Here is a 21,474-nt window from a genome sequence, read left to right as displayed (position 1 = left end):
TACAGTCAGATGTCCACACAGTCAGAGACACAAGCTAAGGGAAAACATTTCCCCCTTCAGTTTCACTGCAGAGCATGGTTCATTGAATAGGAATAGCATGCAAAATCAGCCGTTCCTACTGAAACTGTTGCTTCTCTCCCTTTTCCTTTATGTGGTTTCCTTTATCGTTTGTGGTTGTATTTCAGTAAGTTAAATGTGTATGTAATGCAACTCCACTGTAAGCATGCTGGCTTCTGCATCAGACATTTTCGTCATTTCGTTTCTAGTTTTAGTATGGTTGGCTTGTTTTGCCCTCAGTTATTTCACCCCAGGTGCCCTTGCTCTGTAGAAGCCTGCATTTCACTTTTTTCCTCTCCTTCCCCTCAATCTCCTCAGTGCACCCACCTTCAGCTTTAATCTATTTTGCTCAACATCTACAATTTGAGAATTGTGTGATTGCTACTTCAAAGGTGGAAACTGAGCAAATGAGAGCTGTGGATTTCATTTACTGAAGTGAAATGAGTGTGCCCAGGCTATTTGAAAACTTGGGAAACATGCCCCATCCTAAAAGGATTATAGGAGGGTCATGATTTATCCTATTGTGCAGTAAGAAGAGCAAAGTTTCTGGGGAAGCAGATGCTTGGAAGCAGATGCTATTTCAGTATTGTCACTTCAGAATCGTGTAAATCTTACACCAAGCTGTGAAGTTTTAATTAATGAACTGCTTACATTCAGGTTGGATTTCTTGATTTAGTGAGATTTTTGTTTCACCTACCTACCACTTAATAAGTTCCAAGCTTGATTTGCTGCCTTGTTTCAACTGAAAACACACTTTCCTTACTATGTTGATCATTTTCTTAAGAGGACAGTTACTGAAAAACAAGCCTTTGTTCACTCTAATGTTATTAGAACATGGTAAACATTCAAAATATTCCTATTTTCATTGCTGTGCTTCCATGACTGAAAGCCTATAGAGGTTCCCCATTGCCTGCAAGAGAACAACTCAAACTGTCTTTACCTGATACCATCCCAGCACTTTCCACTTGGCAGACAAAATTCCAGGAGCCTCTTGTCCCAAGGAGGCACACTCTCTGGCTTATGTTTGTAACCCATATCCCTCTGGCCTCATCAGTGCAAATGAGGTCACCATTTAACCTGATTAATCCTGATTGATAGTCTGCACTTGCATGAGAACAGGATGTGCCTCTCAGGTTCCTTCTATCATTTCTTCCAGGGAGTCTCAGAGAGTGTTTTATACCAGCTCCCAGGCCTCTGCATGTACTGCTTCTCAGATGCAGCCCATTGATCCCTGTGCTGGACATGTATTGACCCAGCCACTGCCATGCCGACTTCAAGGTGGGTGACTCCTTTATTAGCAGACTAAGCACAGACACAGACCTTTTCCTTAATTCTTCCCAGCCATACTGAGACCAGGCTTTGATGTTAACCAAAACTTTACTGGAGGAGTTCCTGCTATGGTGCAGCAGGTTAAGGACCCAGCATTGTCTGGGTTGGGGGTAGGGGTGGGGTTGGCAGCGTGGGTTCAATCCCCAGCCCCACGCAGTGGGTTAGGGATCCAGTGTTGCCACAGCTGTGGCAGAGGTCACAGCTGTCACTTGGATTTGATCCCTGGTCTGGGAACTTCCACGTGTGGTGGGTGCGACACCCCCCAAAAAGAGGAAAAACCTTACTAGAAAGCTCAGGAAAACAGAGGATATTATAGCAAAGAAACTTATAACTGGTTATTAAATATGGAAGTTCTTGGAGACATCCATTGCAGCCTGCTGTCATTTGGAGGCTATCAGTGATTCCTTGGCTATAGGGTTTCCTATCCAACTAGCTGCCAGTCAGCTACTCTGCTGAGGATGCCAGCTGCCCTCAGGTCACCCAAGCAGTCTGGATCTTTGGGGTGCTACGCCTGAGAGAGTAAAGCCCAAAGAAGTAGTGTTCCCTTCATCTCCAGTTTAATATCTGCCTTCCCAATTGTCACTCTCAGTCCTGGGATCTGCCTCTTCCCAGGGAGACTGTGAGTTGGAAAGTCCTCTGCCAATAGGAGAGACCTCATTCCTACCCACTGCTGGGGCCTTGCCTTCAAGGAGACCATAGCAGACCCAACCGTCCAGCTTTGTACAATAGACAGATGGAGGGGGGTTAGTTCCTTAGATTTCTTCTTTTGAATCATAAAGGAAAGGACAGTTTTTTCTTGTCTAATTTCTCCAAGTTTGGGTTGAGTAGTTTTGAATAACATAAGGTAAGTTGAATTTTGCCAAATAGAGCCAAGCTTCTCTTTATGCTTTTCTCATTATGATGTAAAGATTGTGCCTGTGTCTCCTTCTGGTGGTCTCAGCTTCTGATGTTCTAATAACAACTACTTAGTCAGAAGCCCATATGTCACTATAAGACAAGCAGCTTCTTTACTTTATTATTTATTCATTTATTTATTTATCTTTTTAGGGCCGCACCAGCAACATATGGAGGTTCCCAGACTAAGGGTCTAATGGGAGCTGTAGCTGCCTGCCTATGCCACAGTCAGAGCCATGTGGGAGCCAAACCATGTCTGTGACCTACACCCCAGCATATGGTAATGCCAGATCCTTAACCCACTCAGCAAGGCCAGGGATTGAACATGCATCCTCATGGATGCTAGTCAGATTCATTTCCGCTGAGCCATGATGGGAACTCCTTATTTTATTTCTTTAAAATTTTTGTTAAAGTATAGTTGATTTACAATGTTGTATTAGTTTTGGGAGTACAGCAAAGCAATTCAGATATCTATACATCTATATATCTATATGTGTCTCTATATATATATCTATATGTATACATCTGTTCTTTTTAGATTCTTTCCCATCACAAGTTATTGCAAGATATTGAGTATAAGGCCCTGTGCTGTATGGTAGGTCCTTGTTGATTATGTATTTTATATACAGTAGTGTATTTTAATCCTAAACCCCCAATTTATTCCTACTCCCTCCACCTGCCCCCTTTGGTAACCATAAGTTTGTTTTCCATGTCTGTAAGTCTGTTTCTGTTTTGTAAATTCATTTTTTAGATTCCACATTAAGTGATAGCACATGATATTTGTATTTCTCTGTTGGTCTTACTTCACTCAGTATGATAACCTTTAGGTCCATCTCTGTTGCCTCAAATGGCATTATTTCCTTCTTTTTTATGGCTTAGTAGTACTCCATTGCATATATGTACCACACCTTTATCCACTCATCTGTGGATGGTTGTTTAGGTTACTTCCATGTCTTGACTGTTGTAAATAGTTCAAGCAACCTCTATAGATTGTTAGATACAATCTAGTCCCATACTTAGAAGGAAGACTGTCACCAGGGGAAATAACTTGCAGGATATAAACCTACTTTAACATATAAAGTCTTTTACTTTATACCCACAGCCTCTTAAACTTTTCATGTCATTTGTGTAATGAAATAGTTCATTGATGTGTCAGTCAGTACACATTAGATTATGCTGCAATAACAGGCAATCCTCAAATGTAAAGTGACTTAAAATAGCAAAGATTTATTTCTCACTTATGTATCTGCCTGAGGTTGGCAGGAAGGCTTTGCTGTTATAATTATTCAGGGATCCTGGAGGGAGTAGTTTTCTTTTCAAACATTGCCAGCCTCTCTGTACTATAGGGCAAGAGGTTCTTGCACTGCCCATTGAATGCATCCAACTGAGTTACATGTCTTCCACTCAAACACAAGTAAGCTAGGAAGCTCCATCCTACAAGGACTCCACTCTTTTCCTGACATTTGAAGCAGTGCATTCAGCTGCATACTGAACATCTCACAGTCACAAAATAATAGTTCTTAAAAAAGCCCAAATATTCTACTAAAACAGAACTTTACATGTATAACTAATTTTAATCTTAATAGTAATTGTATGAGGTAGATACTGTCATTATATCCATTTTATAGATGCAGAAACTGAGATACGAGAGGATGAGTAACTTGTCCTGGTCATACAGCTGTTAATGGTAACACGAGGATTTGAATCTAGGTGGTCTGGCTTGCTCTTAACCGCTGCACTCCACACATCTGATTCAACTTTCCTAAACTGAGTTCGTTATCCATCTACCACTTCCCCCTAACACTACATCTGTTCTTTCTGAATTTTCTTAAATTGGGTAAATGGCACACTACCAGCTACCTTGTTGCAAATGTCAGCTATCTGGGACTTGTCCTTGCTTCCTCTCTTACTGTCAACTTCCACATCCAATTCAAGCTAGCTCTCAAGGAAGGATGACCTCTGCCACCCTCTTCTCTCACCCTGGTCCTACAGTCCCCTTCTCAATGACTTCTGGACTCATGCCCCTCCATAACCCACTCTCTACAATGCAGTCAGAATGAATTCCTAAGAATACGTATTTGGAGAATTTGATGGGTTGCTCCCTTGCTAAAAAAAACCCTACAAACATTTCCCATTTCCTGTGAAATGAGGTATGAAATTTTATTGTTGTTCCTTTTGCTGAAACACCCCCTACTCCCAATACACACCACACACCTGCACATGCACACACACATGCATGCGCTGACTTAGCTAACAATTGCAAATTTTAGCTTAACTGTCCTTTCTTTACAGAGATGTCCCCTTTTTAATGCTTCCTCAATGTAATGCACTTTCTAAATACGTCTCAGTCACACTTACATTGACTTGTTCAGTGTTCATTTTCATTGTTAGGAAATAAGTTTCATGATGGTAGGAAGAATGTTTACTGCTGTATCTGTGACACCTTAACACAGTGCTGGCATAAAGTAAGGCACTCAGTACATACCTATTGAATAAATGGATACATACATATTAGCAATAGATTACTTGAGTTCAATTCATGGTAGATTCTAACACTGGTGGAGAATCTCTGATTGGGTATTGCTGAACTTGTTTAGCTGGCATAGTATGTAAGGCAGTGGGAGAAGTCTGGTTCTGATCTTAGGCCTGAATTCAGTTGGCAGATTAACCTTGACATGGGTAACTGTGGGCAATTTATCTAAATGCTCTTATGTTATATTCTCATCAGGAAACTGAGAAGAAAAATGACCTCAAAGAATTGGCTTGGAAATTAAGCCATGTAATGTTGGTTCCCTTCCACTGGCTATGTTGCCTAGAAGTCCCTCTGTAGCAATTCACTCCTTGCTCTTTTCCTACTTCATCTTTTACTAAGGACCTCGAAACAATAGTTCTAACTGTGCCTCACTCTCTACCAGAAACATCAGCCCTATTTCTTCTTGCCAGTATATCCAGCTCAAAACTCCCCTTTTAAAATAAAACTTCCAATCTGCTCCTTTCTGTTTCTTCAGCATTTCAATAGAAAATTCACTTTATACTGACTTGTGCTTGGTGATACCTGGTTTAGGGATATTTCCAGGTGAGGTTACAACTAATCCTGGAGGTTACAACTAATCCTGGAGGTGTTTCTTTTGCTTTGTATGCTGCAAAGTGCTTTGTACAAAGTAGACAAGCAGAATTTTTGTTGGTTATTTTTGAGTTAATTAATTAATTCACTCATCCTATCTAGAAAGTAGAAGTTGTTCTTACCATGTTTGTTTCAGGCCACAGTTGTAAGATTTAGCCAGCACCATTTTCAACAGAAAAGAGGGAGCTCGTGTTGACAGGTTATGATGCATCTACTTTTAGTCTTTACTTTACCTTCTTTGACATATAAACTAACCCTGAGTGTTTTTTTGTTTTTTTTAAAAAAGCTCAGATTTCTTAAAGAAATTTTTCCAGAGAGATAGAGGAATCAATTTTCCTTAGTCCATCTGTTAAAACTGAACATGCCAAAAAAATACTTTGAAAAATACAAATAGCTGGAGAATAAAAGAAAAAAAAAACCCTCAGTAGAGAAAAAATAGAGTAGTCCTGTATCTATTAAATATGTTGACTCTATAGCTAAAACCTTCCCTCCTCCAAAAACCCCCCTCCATGTCCAGATGGCTTTATTGGTAAATACTACCTAACATATTCAACTCAAAAGTTTCCAGAAAATTAAAGAGTAGCTAATGCATCTCAACTTATTTCTGAGACTAACATTATCCTAAGAGCTATCCAATATTTCTTATGAATACAGATCCAGCACACCTTTAAAAAGTATTCACAAAATGAATCAAGAAATATATACAGAGGGTAATAAAACATGACCAACTCAGTTTATCCCAGGAATGTGAGGTTGGTTCAACATTTGAAAATCAATGTAATGCGTTATATGGAAATTCTAAAATAGAGAAACCTTATGATACCTCAATAGATGCAAAAAAGACTGACAAAATTCAAGATTCATTCATCAAAAAATTCTTAGCAAACTAGGAACAGAAGGGAATACCCCAGCCTGATAGAGTGCGTCTACCTAAAAAAGCTACCAGAAAAACTTAATAATGATTAATTCTTAGACCTTCCCAGTAAGATCAGAAACAGGAAAGAATTTCCATTGCACTGGAGGTTCCAGCAAATATAATAAAACTATAATAGCAAATGAAAGGCATGTTTTTTGGAAAGGAGAAATTAGAACTATATTCTCAGATGAGATGATCATCTCCATAGAAGATCCCCAAAAATCTAGTGAAAAACTTCTAGACCTTATAAGTAAATTTAGCAATGCCTCAGGATATAAGAGCACTATATTAAAAAATCAATCGTGCTGGTAAAACTGGACAGCCACATGTAAATCAATGAAACTAGAACACACCCTCACACCATCCACAAAAATAAACTCAAAATGGCTTAAAGACTTACATGTAAGACAAGACACCATAAAACTCCTAAAAGAGAACACAGGCTTCTCTGACATCAACCTTACAAATGTTTTCTTAGGTCAGTCTCCCAAGGCAACAGAAATAGAAGCAAAAATAAACCAATGGGACCTAATCAAACTGCCAAGCTTTTGCACAGCAAAGGAAACCATAAAAAAAAAAAAAGACAATGTATGGAATGCGAGAAAATAGTTTCAAATGATGCAACTGACAAGGGCTTAATCTCTAAAATATACAAACAACTTATACAACTCAACAGCAAAAAAAAACAAACAACCCAATTGAAAAATGGGAAAAAGACCTGAATAGACATTTCTCCAAAGAAGATATACAGGTGGCCAACAGACATGAAAAATGCTCAACATCATTAATTATTAGAGAAATGAAAGTCAAAACTGTGAGATAACCACTTCACACCAGTCAGAATGGCCATCATTAACAAGTTATCAAATAACAAACGCTGGAGAGGGTGTGGAGCAAAGGGAACCCTCCTACACTGTTGGTGGGAATGTAAATTGGTACAACCACTATGGAAAACAGTATGGAGGTACCTCAGGAAACTAAATGTAGAACTACCATATGACTCAGCAATCCTAATCCTGGGCAAAATCTGGACAAAATCTGGGCAAAATCTGGACAAAACTTTCTTTGAAAAAGATCCATGCACCATATGTTCATTGCAGCACTATTCACAATAGCCAAGACATGGAAACAACCTAAATGTCCATCGACAGATGATTGGATTAAGAAGATGTAGTATATATACATAATGGAATACTACTCAGCCATAAAAAGAACAATATAGTGCCATTTGCAGCAACACGGATGGAGCTAGAGACTCTTATGCTAAATGAAATGTCAGAAAAAGAAAGACAAATACCATATGATATCACATATATTGGGAATCTAATATATGGTACAAAATGAACCTTTCAACAGAAAAGAAACTCATGAACTTGGAGAACAGACTTGTGGTTGCCAAGGGGAAGGGGGAGGGAGGGGGATGGACTGGGAGTCCGAGGTTAATAGAAGCAAACTGTTGCATTTGGAGTGGATAAGCAATGAGATCCTGCTGTCAGCACAGGGAACTATATCTAGTCACTTATGATGGAACATGATGGAAGATGTGAGAAAAAGAATGTATATATGTATGCGAGACTGGGTCACTTTACAGTAGAAAGTATAGACAGTACACTTTACAGTCACTTTACACCTGTACAGTAGAAATTGAACACTGTAAACCAACTATAATGGAAAAAATAAAAATTATTAAAAAAATCAATTGTATTTCTACTAGTAAGGAACAATTGCAAACAAATTTTTTTTAATGGCTGCACCTGCAGCATATGGAAATTCCTGGGCTAGGGGTAAAATAGGAGCTGCAGCTACCCGGTGTATGCCACAGGCAAAGCCACAAAGGAGTTGAGCCACTCTGTGATCTACACTGCAGCTTGCAGCAATCCTGGATCCTTAACCCACTGAGCAAGGCCAGGGATTGAACCTGAATCATCAGAGAGACAGCATTGGGTTCTGAACCCACTGCGCCACAGTGTGAACTCTTGGACACAAATTTTTTAAAGATACTATTTAATTTTTTTTTTCTTTTTAGGGCTGCACTCATGGCATATGGAAGCTCCCAGGCTAGGAGTCAAATAGGAGCTACAGCTGCTGGCCTATTACTATAGCCACAGCAATACAGGATCCGAGCCGTGTCTTTGGCCTATACCACAGCTCACAGCAATGCTGGACCCTTAACCCACTGATCGAGGCCCAGAGATTGAACCTGCATCCTCATGAATCCTATTCGGGTTTGTTAAGTGCTGAGCCACAAAGGGAACTCTGGTACTATTTAAAATAACATGCAGCACATAGCATATCTAAAGATAAACCTAAGAAAATATGTGCAAAATTTGCATGCTAAAGACTACAAAACATGAGTGACAAAAATAATAGTAGATCTATATAAAGGAAGTGCTGTCCTTATGGATCAGAAGGCTTGGTATTGTCAAAATGTCAAATTTCCCTCAATTTGTTATGTAAATTAAATATAATTGCAATCAAAATCCTAGGAGGCTTTATGTAGAATTTAATAAACTGATTCTAAAAGTTCTATAGAGAGGCAAAAGATCTAGAATAGCCAAAACAATTTTGAAAAAGAAAAAAGGAGGAGGACTAACATTGTATGATTTCATATCTTTCTATAAAGCTCCAGTAATCAAAACAGAATGGTATTGGCAACAGGATAGACACATATATCAACTGAACCGAGAACACAGAAATAGACACAAATATTAACCGATTGTCACCAAAGGTGCCAAAACATTACAGCATAAAATGATGGTCTTTTTTCCCCTTTTATTTACTTTTGTAACTCAATGAATTGTATTACATTTATAGTTGTACAATCATCACAACCCAATTTTTAGCATTTCCATCCCAAACCCCCAGCCCATCCTCCCCCAAACCCCAGGATGGACTTCTCAATGAATAGTGCTGGGGTATTAGGATGTGCATTTGTAAAAAGAGTCATCCACATGTATAGTGCCTCGTACTGTATTCAAAAGTTATCTGGAAATGGATCAAAAACCTAAATTTAAAACTATAAAATCTCTAGAAGAAAACATAGGAAAAAAATCTTTGTGGCATTAAGTTGGTCAAAGATTTCTTAGAAAAGACACAAAAAGCATGATCCATAAAAGGGACATGTTGATAAATTAGATTTTATCAACATTTAAAACTTCTGTTCTTTAAGTGACATTTTGAGGAGAATGAAAGGACAAGACTCAGACAGAAAATATTTGTAAAGTACCATCTGATAGAAGACTGGTAACCGGTATTTGAGAATGCTCAAAACTCAAGAAAACCAGCAAACCATTAAAGTCCGCAAAAGATTTGAATAGATACTTCGTCAAAGAAGGGATACACATGGCAAATAAGTACATGAAAAGATGCTCGGTGTCATTAGTCAGTAGAGAAATGTAAATTAGGAGCACAATGTGATACCACTACACACCTCTTATAATGGCTCAAAAAGAAAACATTGACCGTACAAAATGCTGGTGTTGAGTAATTGGAACTCATACATTTACTGATGGAAATGCAGAATGGTAGAGCCACTTAGGGATAGAGTTTGAGTTTCTTGTAGTTCTATCCAAAAACCTGTGCATGCATGCTTATGGCAGCTTTATTTATAATTATCCCAAGCTAGAAACAACCAAAAAACCAGCTACTGGATGGATAAATATATTGTGGTACATTCATATAATTATAATGGAATACTATTAATAAAAAGGAATGAACTAATCCACACAGAACTTTAAATTACTGACTTTAAAGGCATTTTGCTAAATGAAAGAAATTAGACTCAAAGACTACGTACTGTATGGTTCCATTTATGTGACATGCTTGAAAAGACAGAAATAGAAATCAGATCTTTGGTTGCCATACACCAGGGGCTGGGTAGGGTCGAGGATTGGCTGCAAAGGGACACAAGAGATCTTTGAAAGATGATGAAAATATTCTCTACCTTGATTGTGGGAGTGGTTATGTGAATGTATAAACTTCTCAAAATACAAAGAGCCATGCACTCTAAAGGATGAACTGTGGAGTTCCCTGGTGGCCTATTGTGTTAAGAACCTAATGTTTTCCCTGCTGTGGTACAGGTTCTATCCCTGGTCCAGGAACTTCCGTGTGCCATGGAAACTGCCAAAAAAAAAAAAAAAAGATGAATTGTTTGCTAATTGTGCTTCAATTAAAAACCAACATTTTACAGGCTTCCTAAAGAAAGCTTGTGTGAATGAAATCATGAGAGAATCAAAACCAGCTTGTGGCAGCTATTCCAATGTCTCTTCTGCTCCAGCTGTTCTCCAAATACTGGCCCACCTGGAGCTGGGCTTATTATGGTCATGAGCAGGTGGATTCAGGAGGCAAGGAGGAAGCTCTGCTTTCTGAGCATTAGCTCAGCACTCTTTGGCTGGAAACTCTTTGCTTCCCCCAGAGACGACAGCACCAAAAAACCCCCCAAAACAACAAAAACCAAAAAAACCCTCACCCCCAAACCAGCCAACTAACAAATCAAAGAACGACTTAGTAGTAAAAAAAGAAATTATCTATCACGTTTAAATGGATCGGTCTGACTTTAATACTTTTTCATTAACCCAGTTTGCTAATGAGTTCACCCATCTTCCGAAAGGTTTGTCTTTTCCAATTTTCACATTTCATTAAACCCGTCAATTCTAAAAACATTTGGGGTGTTTTCTTCCCCACATCTCAGTGTGTGCATTTCAAAAGAAATTCCCTCATCCTTTAAGGTACAGGGAAAATTTCCAGCATGTTTTGCCAAAAAAACACATTTCTTGTGTTAGGGAGCAATTTCACAATAATGAAAAATTGTGAGGTAGCGCTTGAGAGAGGCCTCTAGCTTTCCAAGCAAGTACAACAGCTGGGAAGGCATTCTAAGTAAAAGAGGGCGGGTCAGATAGTATCCTGAATTTTACATTTCGGAAGACTTGCTTTTTTCCTCCTCTAACCATCTCAGGAGGAGGTGTCATCAAGCATATTGCATACCCATATTGCCAAACACTTCTCAAAATTCAAACAACGGCACCGCGGTGCTTTACTTCAAATGTGGGGCCCCACCATTTCCCATGACAGTTGATTATTTTTCCTCCTGTGTTCAAGGCCTGACCTCTTCCAGGGGGATGAGTGGAGGTTTACGTGTTTCCCTGGCCTGAGGATCAGCTATAGAAATCTAGGACAACAATATTTGTGACATTTTCTTGGATTTTCACAGTTAAAAACTTTGTTCCAGTGGTCAAGCCTTGTGTCCCAAATTTTGACAGAGAAATACCATCATTTTATTTAGAAAGTTACGGAAGATGGGATATAACCTCCTTAATCAGCTCTAACCCCCAAAGCTCCCCTTGGTTCTCAACAAATGATACCTTACCTGCCACAGGTCCATTATTTTGTTATTTTTGTGAGATCAATATGATTGTATTTAATGACATGAAAATACTGGGGAAACTCTGATTGTGTGAAAAGTAAGTCTTGAAAATGTATGAATAATAATTCCTGGAGAGACTTACTGCTCAACTCAGGAGCCCATGTCTTTTCTCAGACTATCAGAAAAATGTTTATGATAATCCACTTGCCTTGATTTCTTTTAACCTTTGCTTAATTTTCCAATTAAAATGGACTGAACGGGGAGTTCCTTCTGCAGTGTAGTGGGTTAAGAATCTGACTGCAGCAGCTCAGGTTGCTGCTAAGGTGTGGGTTCAATCCCTGGCCTGGCACAGTGGGTTAAAGGATCCGGCATTGCCGCAGCTGTGGCTGGGATTCAGTGCCCAGCTCGGGAACTTCCATATGACCAGGGTGTGGCCATATATAAAAAAAATGGACTGAATTGAATTATGTTTGGGAAGCCTTGCTGTACGTAAATATCAAGAGTGTGATTTTTACCAGGTAAAGCTGATTACCACATGGAACACAAGGAAAGCCTCTATATCATAGGATTTCCATATTCTAACAGGAAGAGGGACCATGATATTCATAATGTCTCTCTCTCTCTAAGATATTTAAACTCAAGATTTCCAAAACAGAACACTTGCATTTCACCCTCCCAAACCTGCTTTTGCCTCTTACCAGGTGCTTATATGGGCACCTTTGTTTTGTAAAGGGCCAGATAGTAAATATTTTTGCTGGTGTTGGCCATATGGTCTCTATGGCAACTGCTCCACTCTGCCATGGTAGCACACAAACAGCCATAGACAGTACATAAACGAATAGGTGCAGCTGAAGCCTGTTAACATTTGATTTATGAAAGCAGCCCCTTGGAAGCAGGCTGCTGACCCCTGGTCTAGACAGCTTCCACGAGCTTCTTACCCTCCACATCTCCTCAGGCTCCCCTCCCTCCCTCACACAGCAGCCAGAATCATCTCTTCACAACTCAGATATGACTGCTTCTCATCTACCGATGACTTGCTGTTGCTCTAAGGTCTAAAATTCTTATCATGGCCAAAGACTTGTACGTTATGATCTGACAACTGCTCCAGCCTCATGAAGTATCAACTGCCTTAACTATCTGTATTTCACTCAGAGGGACCATTTCTTCCCAATTCCCTGCCCTCGGATTGCTCTCTCCAATTGCCACCACTCAGTTAACTCCTATTTATCCAAGTCTCTGTTTATATGCTCTTTACTTTGTTTTGGTTTGCTTTATAAGAATTTTTATTTTTTTCCATCGTAGATGGTTTACAGTGTTCTGTCAGTTTTCTACTGTACAACAAGGTGACCCAGTCGCACATACATACATATATATATATATTTTTCTCACATTATCATGCTCCGTCATAAGTGACGAGATGTAGTTCCTAGTGCTACACAGCAGGATCTCATTGCTTATCCATTCCAAAGGCAATAGTTTGCATTTACTGGAGTTCCTGTTGTGGCACAGTTGTTAACGAATCCAACTAGGAACCATGAGGTTGCGGGTTCGGTCCCTGGCCTTGCTCAGTGGGTTAAGAATCCGGCGTTGTCGTGAGCTGTGGTGTAGTTTGCAGACGAGGCTCGGATCCTCTGTTGCTGTGGCTCTGGCCTAGACTAGTAGCTACAGCTCCGATTGGACCCCTAGCCTGGGAACCTCCATATGCCGTGGGAGCAACCCAAGAAATGGCATAAAGACAATAAATAAATAGTTTGCATTTACTAACCCCCAATTCCAGTCCATCCCACTCCCTCTCCCTCCCCCTTGGCAACCACAAGTCCATGTCCATGATTTTCTTTTCTGTGGAAAGGTTCATTTGTGCCATATATTAGATTCCAGACATAAGTGATATCATATGGTATTTGTCTTTCTCTTTCTGATTTACTTCATTTATTATGAGAGTCTCTGGTTCCATCCATGTTGCTGCAGATGGCATTATTTTGTTCTTTTTTATGCCTTCTTAATCCATTCATCTGTCATGGACATTTGGGTTGTTTCCATGTCTTGGCTATTGTGAATAGTGCTGCAATGAACATGTGGGTGCATGTGTCTTTTTCAAGGAAAGTTTTGTGTGGACATATGCCCAAGAGTTGCCCTTTAGTTATTTATCTTTTAATAAGTGTTTTTTTTTTTTTTTTTTTGTCTTTTTAGGGCCACACCCATGGCCTATGGAGGTTCCCAGGCTAGGGGTCTAATTGGAACTGTAGCTGCCAGCCTACACCACAGCCACAGCAGATCCAAGCCATGTCTGTGACCTATACCACAGCTCATGGCAACGCTGGATCCTTAACCCCCTGAGTGAGGCCAGGGATCAAACCTGTATCCTCACGGATGCTAGTCAGATTCATTTCTGCTGAGCCTTGAAGGAAACTTCCCCTTTACTTTAAAAGATCTTGTTTGACCACCATCTTCACCCAGGCTAGTATAGATACCTCAGCACTTACTTCTTAGCAATTGCAATTAAATAATTTTGTTATTATTTGCTTAGTGTTTCTCTTATTAAATAATGTTACCTGAATCGAAGGACCACATCTTGTTCACTGCTGTATCTCCTGAGTCCAACACAGTGCTGGATATATAGAACATTTATCAGTAAGTGATACATCTGGCTACAAATAACAATCTGGTTGCAATAGCTAAACCAGATAGAGATTTGTTTTTCTCACATTGGAAAAAGCCTGAAGATAGAGAGTCGAGGTCTTGTACAGTATCTCTATAATGTCATCAAATCTCAGTGTTTCATCTTTTCTCCTGCTCTGTATCCTCATGGTTGCACAATCACTGCCATTGTTCCAGGAATGGCATCTGCATTCTAGATGGAAAAGTCAAGATACTGCCAATTGAATCTCTCCTCTTTTTAAAAACCAAGTTCTTCCCTTTAAGTGTTATTGTGTAGACCTATCACAGGCAGCCCCTAGCTGCAACTAAATTTGGAGTAGAAAAGTAGTAGTGTCTGTTCTACTAGGCAGGTTCAATAAATATTATTGAATAACCCAGTGAAGACCTGAGAACTAATTCAAAGTTGAAATAATTTTACTGCAGAAAAAGTCTGTGAATAGCAATGGCACCTGGACCTATATAAATTTTCTTCTTATTTTTAACAGATTTCACTCTTGGGCTTAATTTTACTGGCTTTCATTTGCTATAACCGTTTTTAAAGGTCGGGAAAAAGGCATTTACAGGGGCAAAACCCAAAGTTATAATAATTGTTTGATGTTTTTGGCTTTTGCTCCCACAGAGATTTTCAAACAACACCATGCTGGAATGGGTTTACCAATATGTGCATTTTAAGCCAACATCATTTTCTTTGGAAATACCTTATTACAAAATTATAATATATAAATATTTTAGCAGTAATAACATGGGTAATAGTCCTTAATGGCCTGATCTGCCTATGGGCTTCTAGTTCAGGGTATGGTATTATTTTCAGGCAACACTATAAAATTCTGATTTTACATTGCCCCACCATGAAAATCTTCAAGTCAAACGGCAGAAGCAATGCTCGTCTCTTATTTAATTTTTTAATAGCTCCCTAACCTACATTCAGAAGTATCTATATATAAAATGTAACCAGAAGACAGTCTTAGTAACAAAACCAGCCAATCTTCTGCTGTCTTTTTCTTTTAGCGCAAACTTTTTTTTTTTTTTTTTTTGGCAGTTCTGATTCAGTTTAGAAAAGTGAAAATTGGATTTTCCTGAGGTATTAAAGAACTGGAGCAAAGATGTGTTTTTAAGATCGAGGTACAATATTAAGAATTTTGCAGTGCTTAATAGCACCTGAGAACTTGTCATCTGGAAAACTGAAATCCTTTCACAAATATCAGCCCCTTGGTCAGTACCCTAGACCTGGGGGGCTACTCAGCACCCTGGCTGCTTTTCTTGGTAAGTATTCCTGGACTCCCTTTTGGGAAACCACCTCTCCTGTGGTTTGCAGATGGGGTGGGATTGCCAGGAGCCCACCCCATCTGGGAGTCTTCTTCTAAGATTTTGCTGCATTTCTTCTGTGGTTTGGATTCATTGATCAAACCACTGCCACTGAATGAGGCCACTCAGAGGCTCCCTTGTCCTGACTCTCCAACATCCCTTTGATTCTGTAAGCTGCTTTGCAGCCTTCCAATAAATTCCTTTTCTGTTGGCTCCTGTTGCCGCAGCCATAGAGCCCTCACGATATAGTCCACTAGACTAGAATATGAGCTCTGTGATGCTGGGGCTGTGGTGGAGACCACTGGAGAATTACCCAGTGCCCTTTCTCATTTACCAGAAGATTCCTGGTTTTATTTGGTGTGGAAATATGTCTGGCTAAAATGTTCACCCTCGCATTGGGGTTGCAGTTAGGAGTAGCCATGTGCGATGGTTCTGGTGGATCATGTGAGCCCAAGCCTGTTGGGGGTTTCCGGGAAGCCTTCACTTTCTAACACTGCCACTGTCATGTCCTTCTTTCTTTCTCCTTCTGCCTGTTTGGAATGTAGATCTACTTCCTGACAGTGGAATAGGGGTCCTGGGATCATGAAATGGCAAGTACAAGTACGTAAACTAGCCTGTTAATGAGGCTGAGCAGAAAGGTTGGAGAGGAACTGGGTCCCTGATAGCAACACTGCACATCCTACCAGCTCTGGCTGCCTCCCTTGTGTTTTTTGTTTGTTTGTTTGTTTTTTGCTTTTTATGGCCACACCTATGGCATATGAAAGTTCCCAGGCTAGGGGTCGAATCAGAGCTGCAGCTGCTGGCCTAGGCCACAGCCAGAGCAATGCCAAATCTGAGCCATGTCTGTGACCTACACCATAGTACATGGCAATGCTGGATTCTTAACCCACTGAAAGAGGCCAAGGATTGAACCTGGATCCTCATGAATATTAGTCAGATTCATAACCTACAGAGCCACAACAGGAACTCCCTCCCTTGTGATTTCTAAAGTGAAAAGCATGGAAGCCTCTTTGGTAAAGTCACTGGAATGGGATTTTCCACTCCTTAGAGCTATTTGGGTTCCTAACTGATAGGGGTGCGTTCTCTATTTTATTCAGTGTTTTAACCCCACCCCTAAAACAATGCCTGGCATATGGTAGATGTTAAAATGTATTTGTTGGAAAAAGTGAATGATAATCAGTAACAAGCGAATCCTCATTTGTATGTAATCCCTTAATCATCCCCATCCCACAGTTGGGGATGGTGACACATGCATTGCATATACTAGTGGTTAGTGGCTGTATCCCCGATTTGTCCATTTTGATACATGGACGTTACTCAGGCAAACAGCAGAAGAGAAAGCTAATCTGTCTGAAAAGAAAGGACATACGTAAAGAAGAGAATAAATCACTATTTAGTAATAAATTCTGAACCAGGAAATATGGAAAAATGAGAGAATGTTTCAGAATTTGAGAAGCTACTTTGTTTTCTCATCCCATTGTCCTGATATTTTTCTGGCAGTTAAGTTGTACATACTAACTTACTGTTCATGCTCAATTTAATGTGCCATCACCTTGTTCTTCAGAGATAAGATAGAACAATTGGTCTGCTATCTGTGAGACAAAAACTCCAAATTATTTTCCCAACAGCCATAAAAATTCAGGGAAAAGCCACCCTTATTCTCTTGTATGCTCCTTCTTTCTATCTGAGGTGCCGTATTATTTTTTTTTAAGTTTTATTGAAGCATAGTTGATTTACAATGTCATGACTATCTTCGCTGTACAACAAAGTGATTCAGTTATGCATGTACACACATCCATTCTCTTTTAGATTCTTTTCCCACATAGATTATCCCAGAGTACTGGGTAGAGTGCTCTGTGCTGTACAGCAGGTTCCCACTGGCCAGTCATTCCATAAACCTCAGTGTGCATATGGCAATCCCAAACCAAGTCATATTGATTTTGAAGCTCTTGTTTCTCAGCTCCCCCTTCTGACGCTGTGCCCTGTGATGCTGGGATTGGGAGTCTGCACACCATCTTTTTCCTCCACCAGCTGGCTCCCGTTGAGTCCCACCAGTAAGAGATACTAGGGGGAGACTAGAAGCCAGGAGGAGGAAGGGGGGACTTGGTCCTGCTGTTTGTTTGTTGCTACCACCAGTGTCACCCCAGTGATGGCCCTTTGTCGTCTCCGTGGCAGTTCATTCCATTCCCCAGCTTTTTCATCAGTGTGTCCAGAACTCGCCTCATCATCCCACATCAGAGGTACGAGGACCAGCTGGGCAGTGTCCCCTTCCCTGAGGTCTGAGTACCAGCTCAGTGGGGCACATCTTTCAACCTCACAGGTTTTAACCCTGCAAGCTTCTCCCTTTGTTTCCCAAGCCCTGAGAGGAGACACTACCTCCTCTTTGTTTTACCTCAGATTCCCTTTTGCCTTTCAGTCCTCCAACACCATCAAATCCTTACCTTATAGCTAATTTTTTCCATTAAAATAACTGAGGTAGTTTCAGTTTTCCTGGCCGGACCTTGAGGGACGTGCAAAGCTTGTCTGACATAGCAGAATGGTAGCTAGTAGGGCTTTGCCTTGTGTGAACAACCTCCATTCCATTGGTCTCTAACCACCTATATCTACCTCTCTTTTGCCCAAACAGCTTCTCTTTGTATATTTGTCTTCTATGTAAGATTCTGGGTCTGCCGCCTCAAAAATGTAGGGAAATCATGGAACTGAGCTAGTAGGTCCTCAATATGAAGAAGTGATATAAGTACAGAACTTAAGAAAATCATAGTCCATAAAAACTTTACTTCAAGGACATACAAGAACCTTAAATAGTTAATACATCTCCAAGACCTGTGAGGTTTTCAAATTCCAAAGCCATCACCTCCTCAGTGTCCTCCTAACTGGTTGCAGTCTTTTTTTTTTTTTTTTTTTTTTTTTTGGTCTCATAAGTTCTGACCATCCTCAGGGTCTAGCTTGGCTCCCATTCCTCTCTAGAGAGCTTTCCCTAACCTTGCAAGCCAGTGCTCAGTTCTTTTGTAAACTTTGTGTCTCGGGGTTAATTCACTCAATCAAGCCCTGTACTTGTTCTTGCTCCCCAGTGAGATTATGGGCCCTTAAGGCAGAGGACAAGACTATTTGCTTGCATTGCCTATTAGAGGGGGATTCTTGGTACTGTCCAGCTAGACAGCAGGAGTAGGGGAAAGAGCAAAGATCTGGGAATTAGAGGTGCCAAAGCCATATTTGAGGTCTGATGTCAGGTAAGTCATTCAGTTCACTGGTGTTTGGGAAGCACCTTCCCAGTTTTAATCACTTCTTTGAGTCTCAGTTGCATCATCTGTGAAGTGGAAAGAATAAATAATACCTATCTGATAGGTTGTGTTGGGCTAGTGTGAGATAATTGATATGAAACTGCACCGTAATGTTAATAGCAAGTGCTCTAAATGTACTTGAATTAAATTTTAAGTGGTCAATATTCTCAAGGCAACTACACAAGAAGACTTGAGTGTTTTCTCTTGGTCACTCAATCTCCTTAGGGTTTTCCAATGTTCTAATTTGGTTGTGTCACTCACAACAATTGCTAAGGGCCCTGAATGTTCTAAGAAATGCTGGCTATTACCCCACATCATTGGACATGCAGCCAAATACCCATGATATGGCCACTCCTGATTATCCATAGCCTCTGGGATTTTACCAGAACCACATTCAGCCAAAGAGCCCAGGCTTGCATTGATCAGACATCCAAGTTTCAGAGTAAATGCCTTCAAGGGTCTGCATCAGAAAGACCTGAACGGGGGCCAGTGATCACCTGACTCATCAATGCTGAGCTTGGGAATGAGGATTAAAGTTGCTGAAAGCATTGGCTTTTCTCTTTTTTGGTCTCCTCTCTCCTAATACTAAACGTAATCATTTTCTACAATTTTTAGAGGTTCCCAGAATATAATATTGTGAGCTTTATTTTATAAAAGGTCCTATCTGAAAATGTTCTCTCTTCCATTTGAAATCTTTTTAATACAAAACAAAAATAATCTGATGTTGCCTTGTATTGAGGACCACCCATTTAAAGAAGTTCTTGTTTCTATTTCTGGAAATCACTTAGAGCTAGGGAATGGAATGCCTTAGTTTGGGTTGCCTTGAAAGCAGAGCCTGAAACAAGAAGTTGGGTGCAGGTGGTTAATTTGGGAGGTGAGCGTAGGAAGCAGGAATGAAGGAGCCAGGCCATGAGCCAGGAGAGGAGGAGTGATCTGCTGGGAGCATTGTGGGGAAGGCAATTCTGCTGAGATCACCTGAACAGCTTACAGAGCACCTCCCAGAATTGTCCTCCTGAGAGAGAGTAGTTCCTACCGCTATCAATTGAGGGTTTTCCCACCAGTTCTACTTCCCCTATACCTCCAGGCTGTACTCCTCATGCCCAGACAAGTAAGCCCCAATGTGTGGTGCAGAATGCTGAATGCAGTGTACCACTTGAAATGGGATACTGGAAGCATGAGGTGGGAGAGCTAATTTCTTATGTAACTGTTCATTGTAGCCATAGCTGACACTGAGGTGGGCAGAGGACATGTCACAAGGATACCAAATGCACCTGCTACATGGAAGTTCTGCTTTTATGGGTGTAGATTGTCCTGATTATGAAATATTTACATATAACTGGCAGCTGATAATTTCAACAACAAAGATAATAATATCATCTCAAATGTATTGAGGATTCTGTGTCAGGCTCTGCAATAAGCATTAAAAAAATTTCCTCCAAACATTGTTGATTGTTTGGGGGCATAGCTGGGGGAGATAATACTGGCATTTAGTGGGGAGAAGCCAGAGATGCTATTAACCATTCTCTAATGCACAGGACAGTCCCACACAATAAAGAAGGGTCTGACCAAAAAGTTGACAAGGTCAGGGTTGAGAAATCATGGTCTAAGTGCTCTTACATATTGGTTAGAGGCCTTGATTCTGGGTCTTTTCAGAACTCCATGCAGACAGGCTCTGACTCCTAGTATAGGAATTGAAAGAAAATACACCTACCATTCTCCTTCACTTCTTTCTCTTTTCCCTCAGCCCCTGTGCTTCTGGTAATAAAACCTAACAAATTATCAAAAAAAAATTTCTCCATTGAGTATTATATTGGCTGTGGGTTTGTCATAAATGCTTTTATTAGGTGAAGGTATGTTTCCTCTTTGCACACTTTAGTAAGAGTTTTTTTGCTTTTTTTTAAAATCATGAATGGATATTGGAATTTGTCAAATGCTTTTCCTGCATCTATTGAGATGATCATGAGGTTTTTGACTTTTTTTGTTAGTGTGGTGTATGGTGTTGATTGATTTGAATATGTTGAATCATCCTCGTGAAGCTGAGATGAATCCCACTTGGTCATGGTGTATGATCTTTTTTATATGTTGTGGGATTTGGTTGGCTAAAATTTCTTTGAGAATTTTTGTATCTATATTCATCAAAGATTTTGGCCTATAATTTTCTTTTTTGGTAGTATCTTTGCCTGGTTTTGGTATTAGGATGATGGTGGCTTTAGAATGTCTTTGGGAGTGTTCCTTCTTCTTCAACCTTTTAGAAAAGTTTAAGAAGGATGGGTATAAGTTCCTCTTTGTATGTTTGGTAGAATTCACTTGTGAAGCCATCTGGTCCTGGACTTTTGTTTGTAGGGAGTGTTTTTATTACATATTCAATTTCATTTCTATTGATTGGTCTGTTCAAATGATCTATTTCTTCTTGATTCAGTTCTGATGGGCTGTAAGTCTCAAGAAAGTTGTCCATTTCTTCTAGGTTGTCAAATTTATTGGCATACAATCATTCATACTATTTATCTCTCTCTCTTTTTGTATTTCTGCACTATCTGTTGAAATTTCT

General features: G+C 40.0%; 1 protein-coding gene across 9 annotated transcripts in view; it reads left to right on the top strand.

Annotated features, from left to right (window-relative positions):
* Positions 1-21,474, top strand: part of LOC146403488 (uncharacterized) — a 327,016-nt gene that overhangs the window by 164,054 nt on the left and 141,488 nt on the right. For all 9 annotated transcript variants that reach the window (XR_014804046.1, XR_014804045.1, XR_014804044.1 and 6 more), the window contains exon 2: positions 1,214-1,335. Coding sequence is in view for 5 of the 9 variants with exons in the window: in XM_084957246.1 (XP_084813372.1) it covers positions 1,322-1,335 (14 nt within the window). In the remaining 4 variants the exon portion in view is untranslated. The remainder of the gene's footprint in view (positions 1-1,213; positions 1,336-21,474) is intronic.

The sequence above is a fragment of the Sus scrofa genome, chromosome 5, assembly GCF_054392235.1.
Source record: "Sus scrofa isolate SSC_HxYL_T2T_F1_AM1 chromosome 5, Sscrofa_HxYL_maternal_Yorkshire_Landrace_v2.0, whole genome shotgun sequence".
Taxonomy (NCBI): domain Eukaryota; kingdom Metazoa; phylum Chordata; class Mammalia; order Artiodactyla; family Suidae; genus Sus; species Sus scrofa.
The sequence above is the reverse complement of the archived record's forward strand: the minus strand, read 5'-3'. Positions and strand labels throughout refer to the sequence as shown.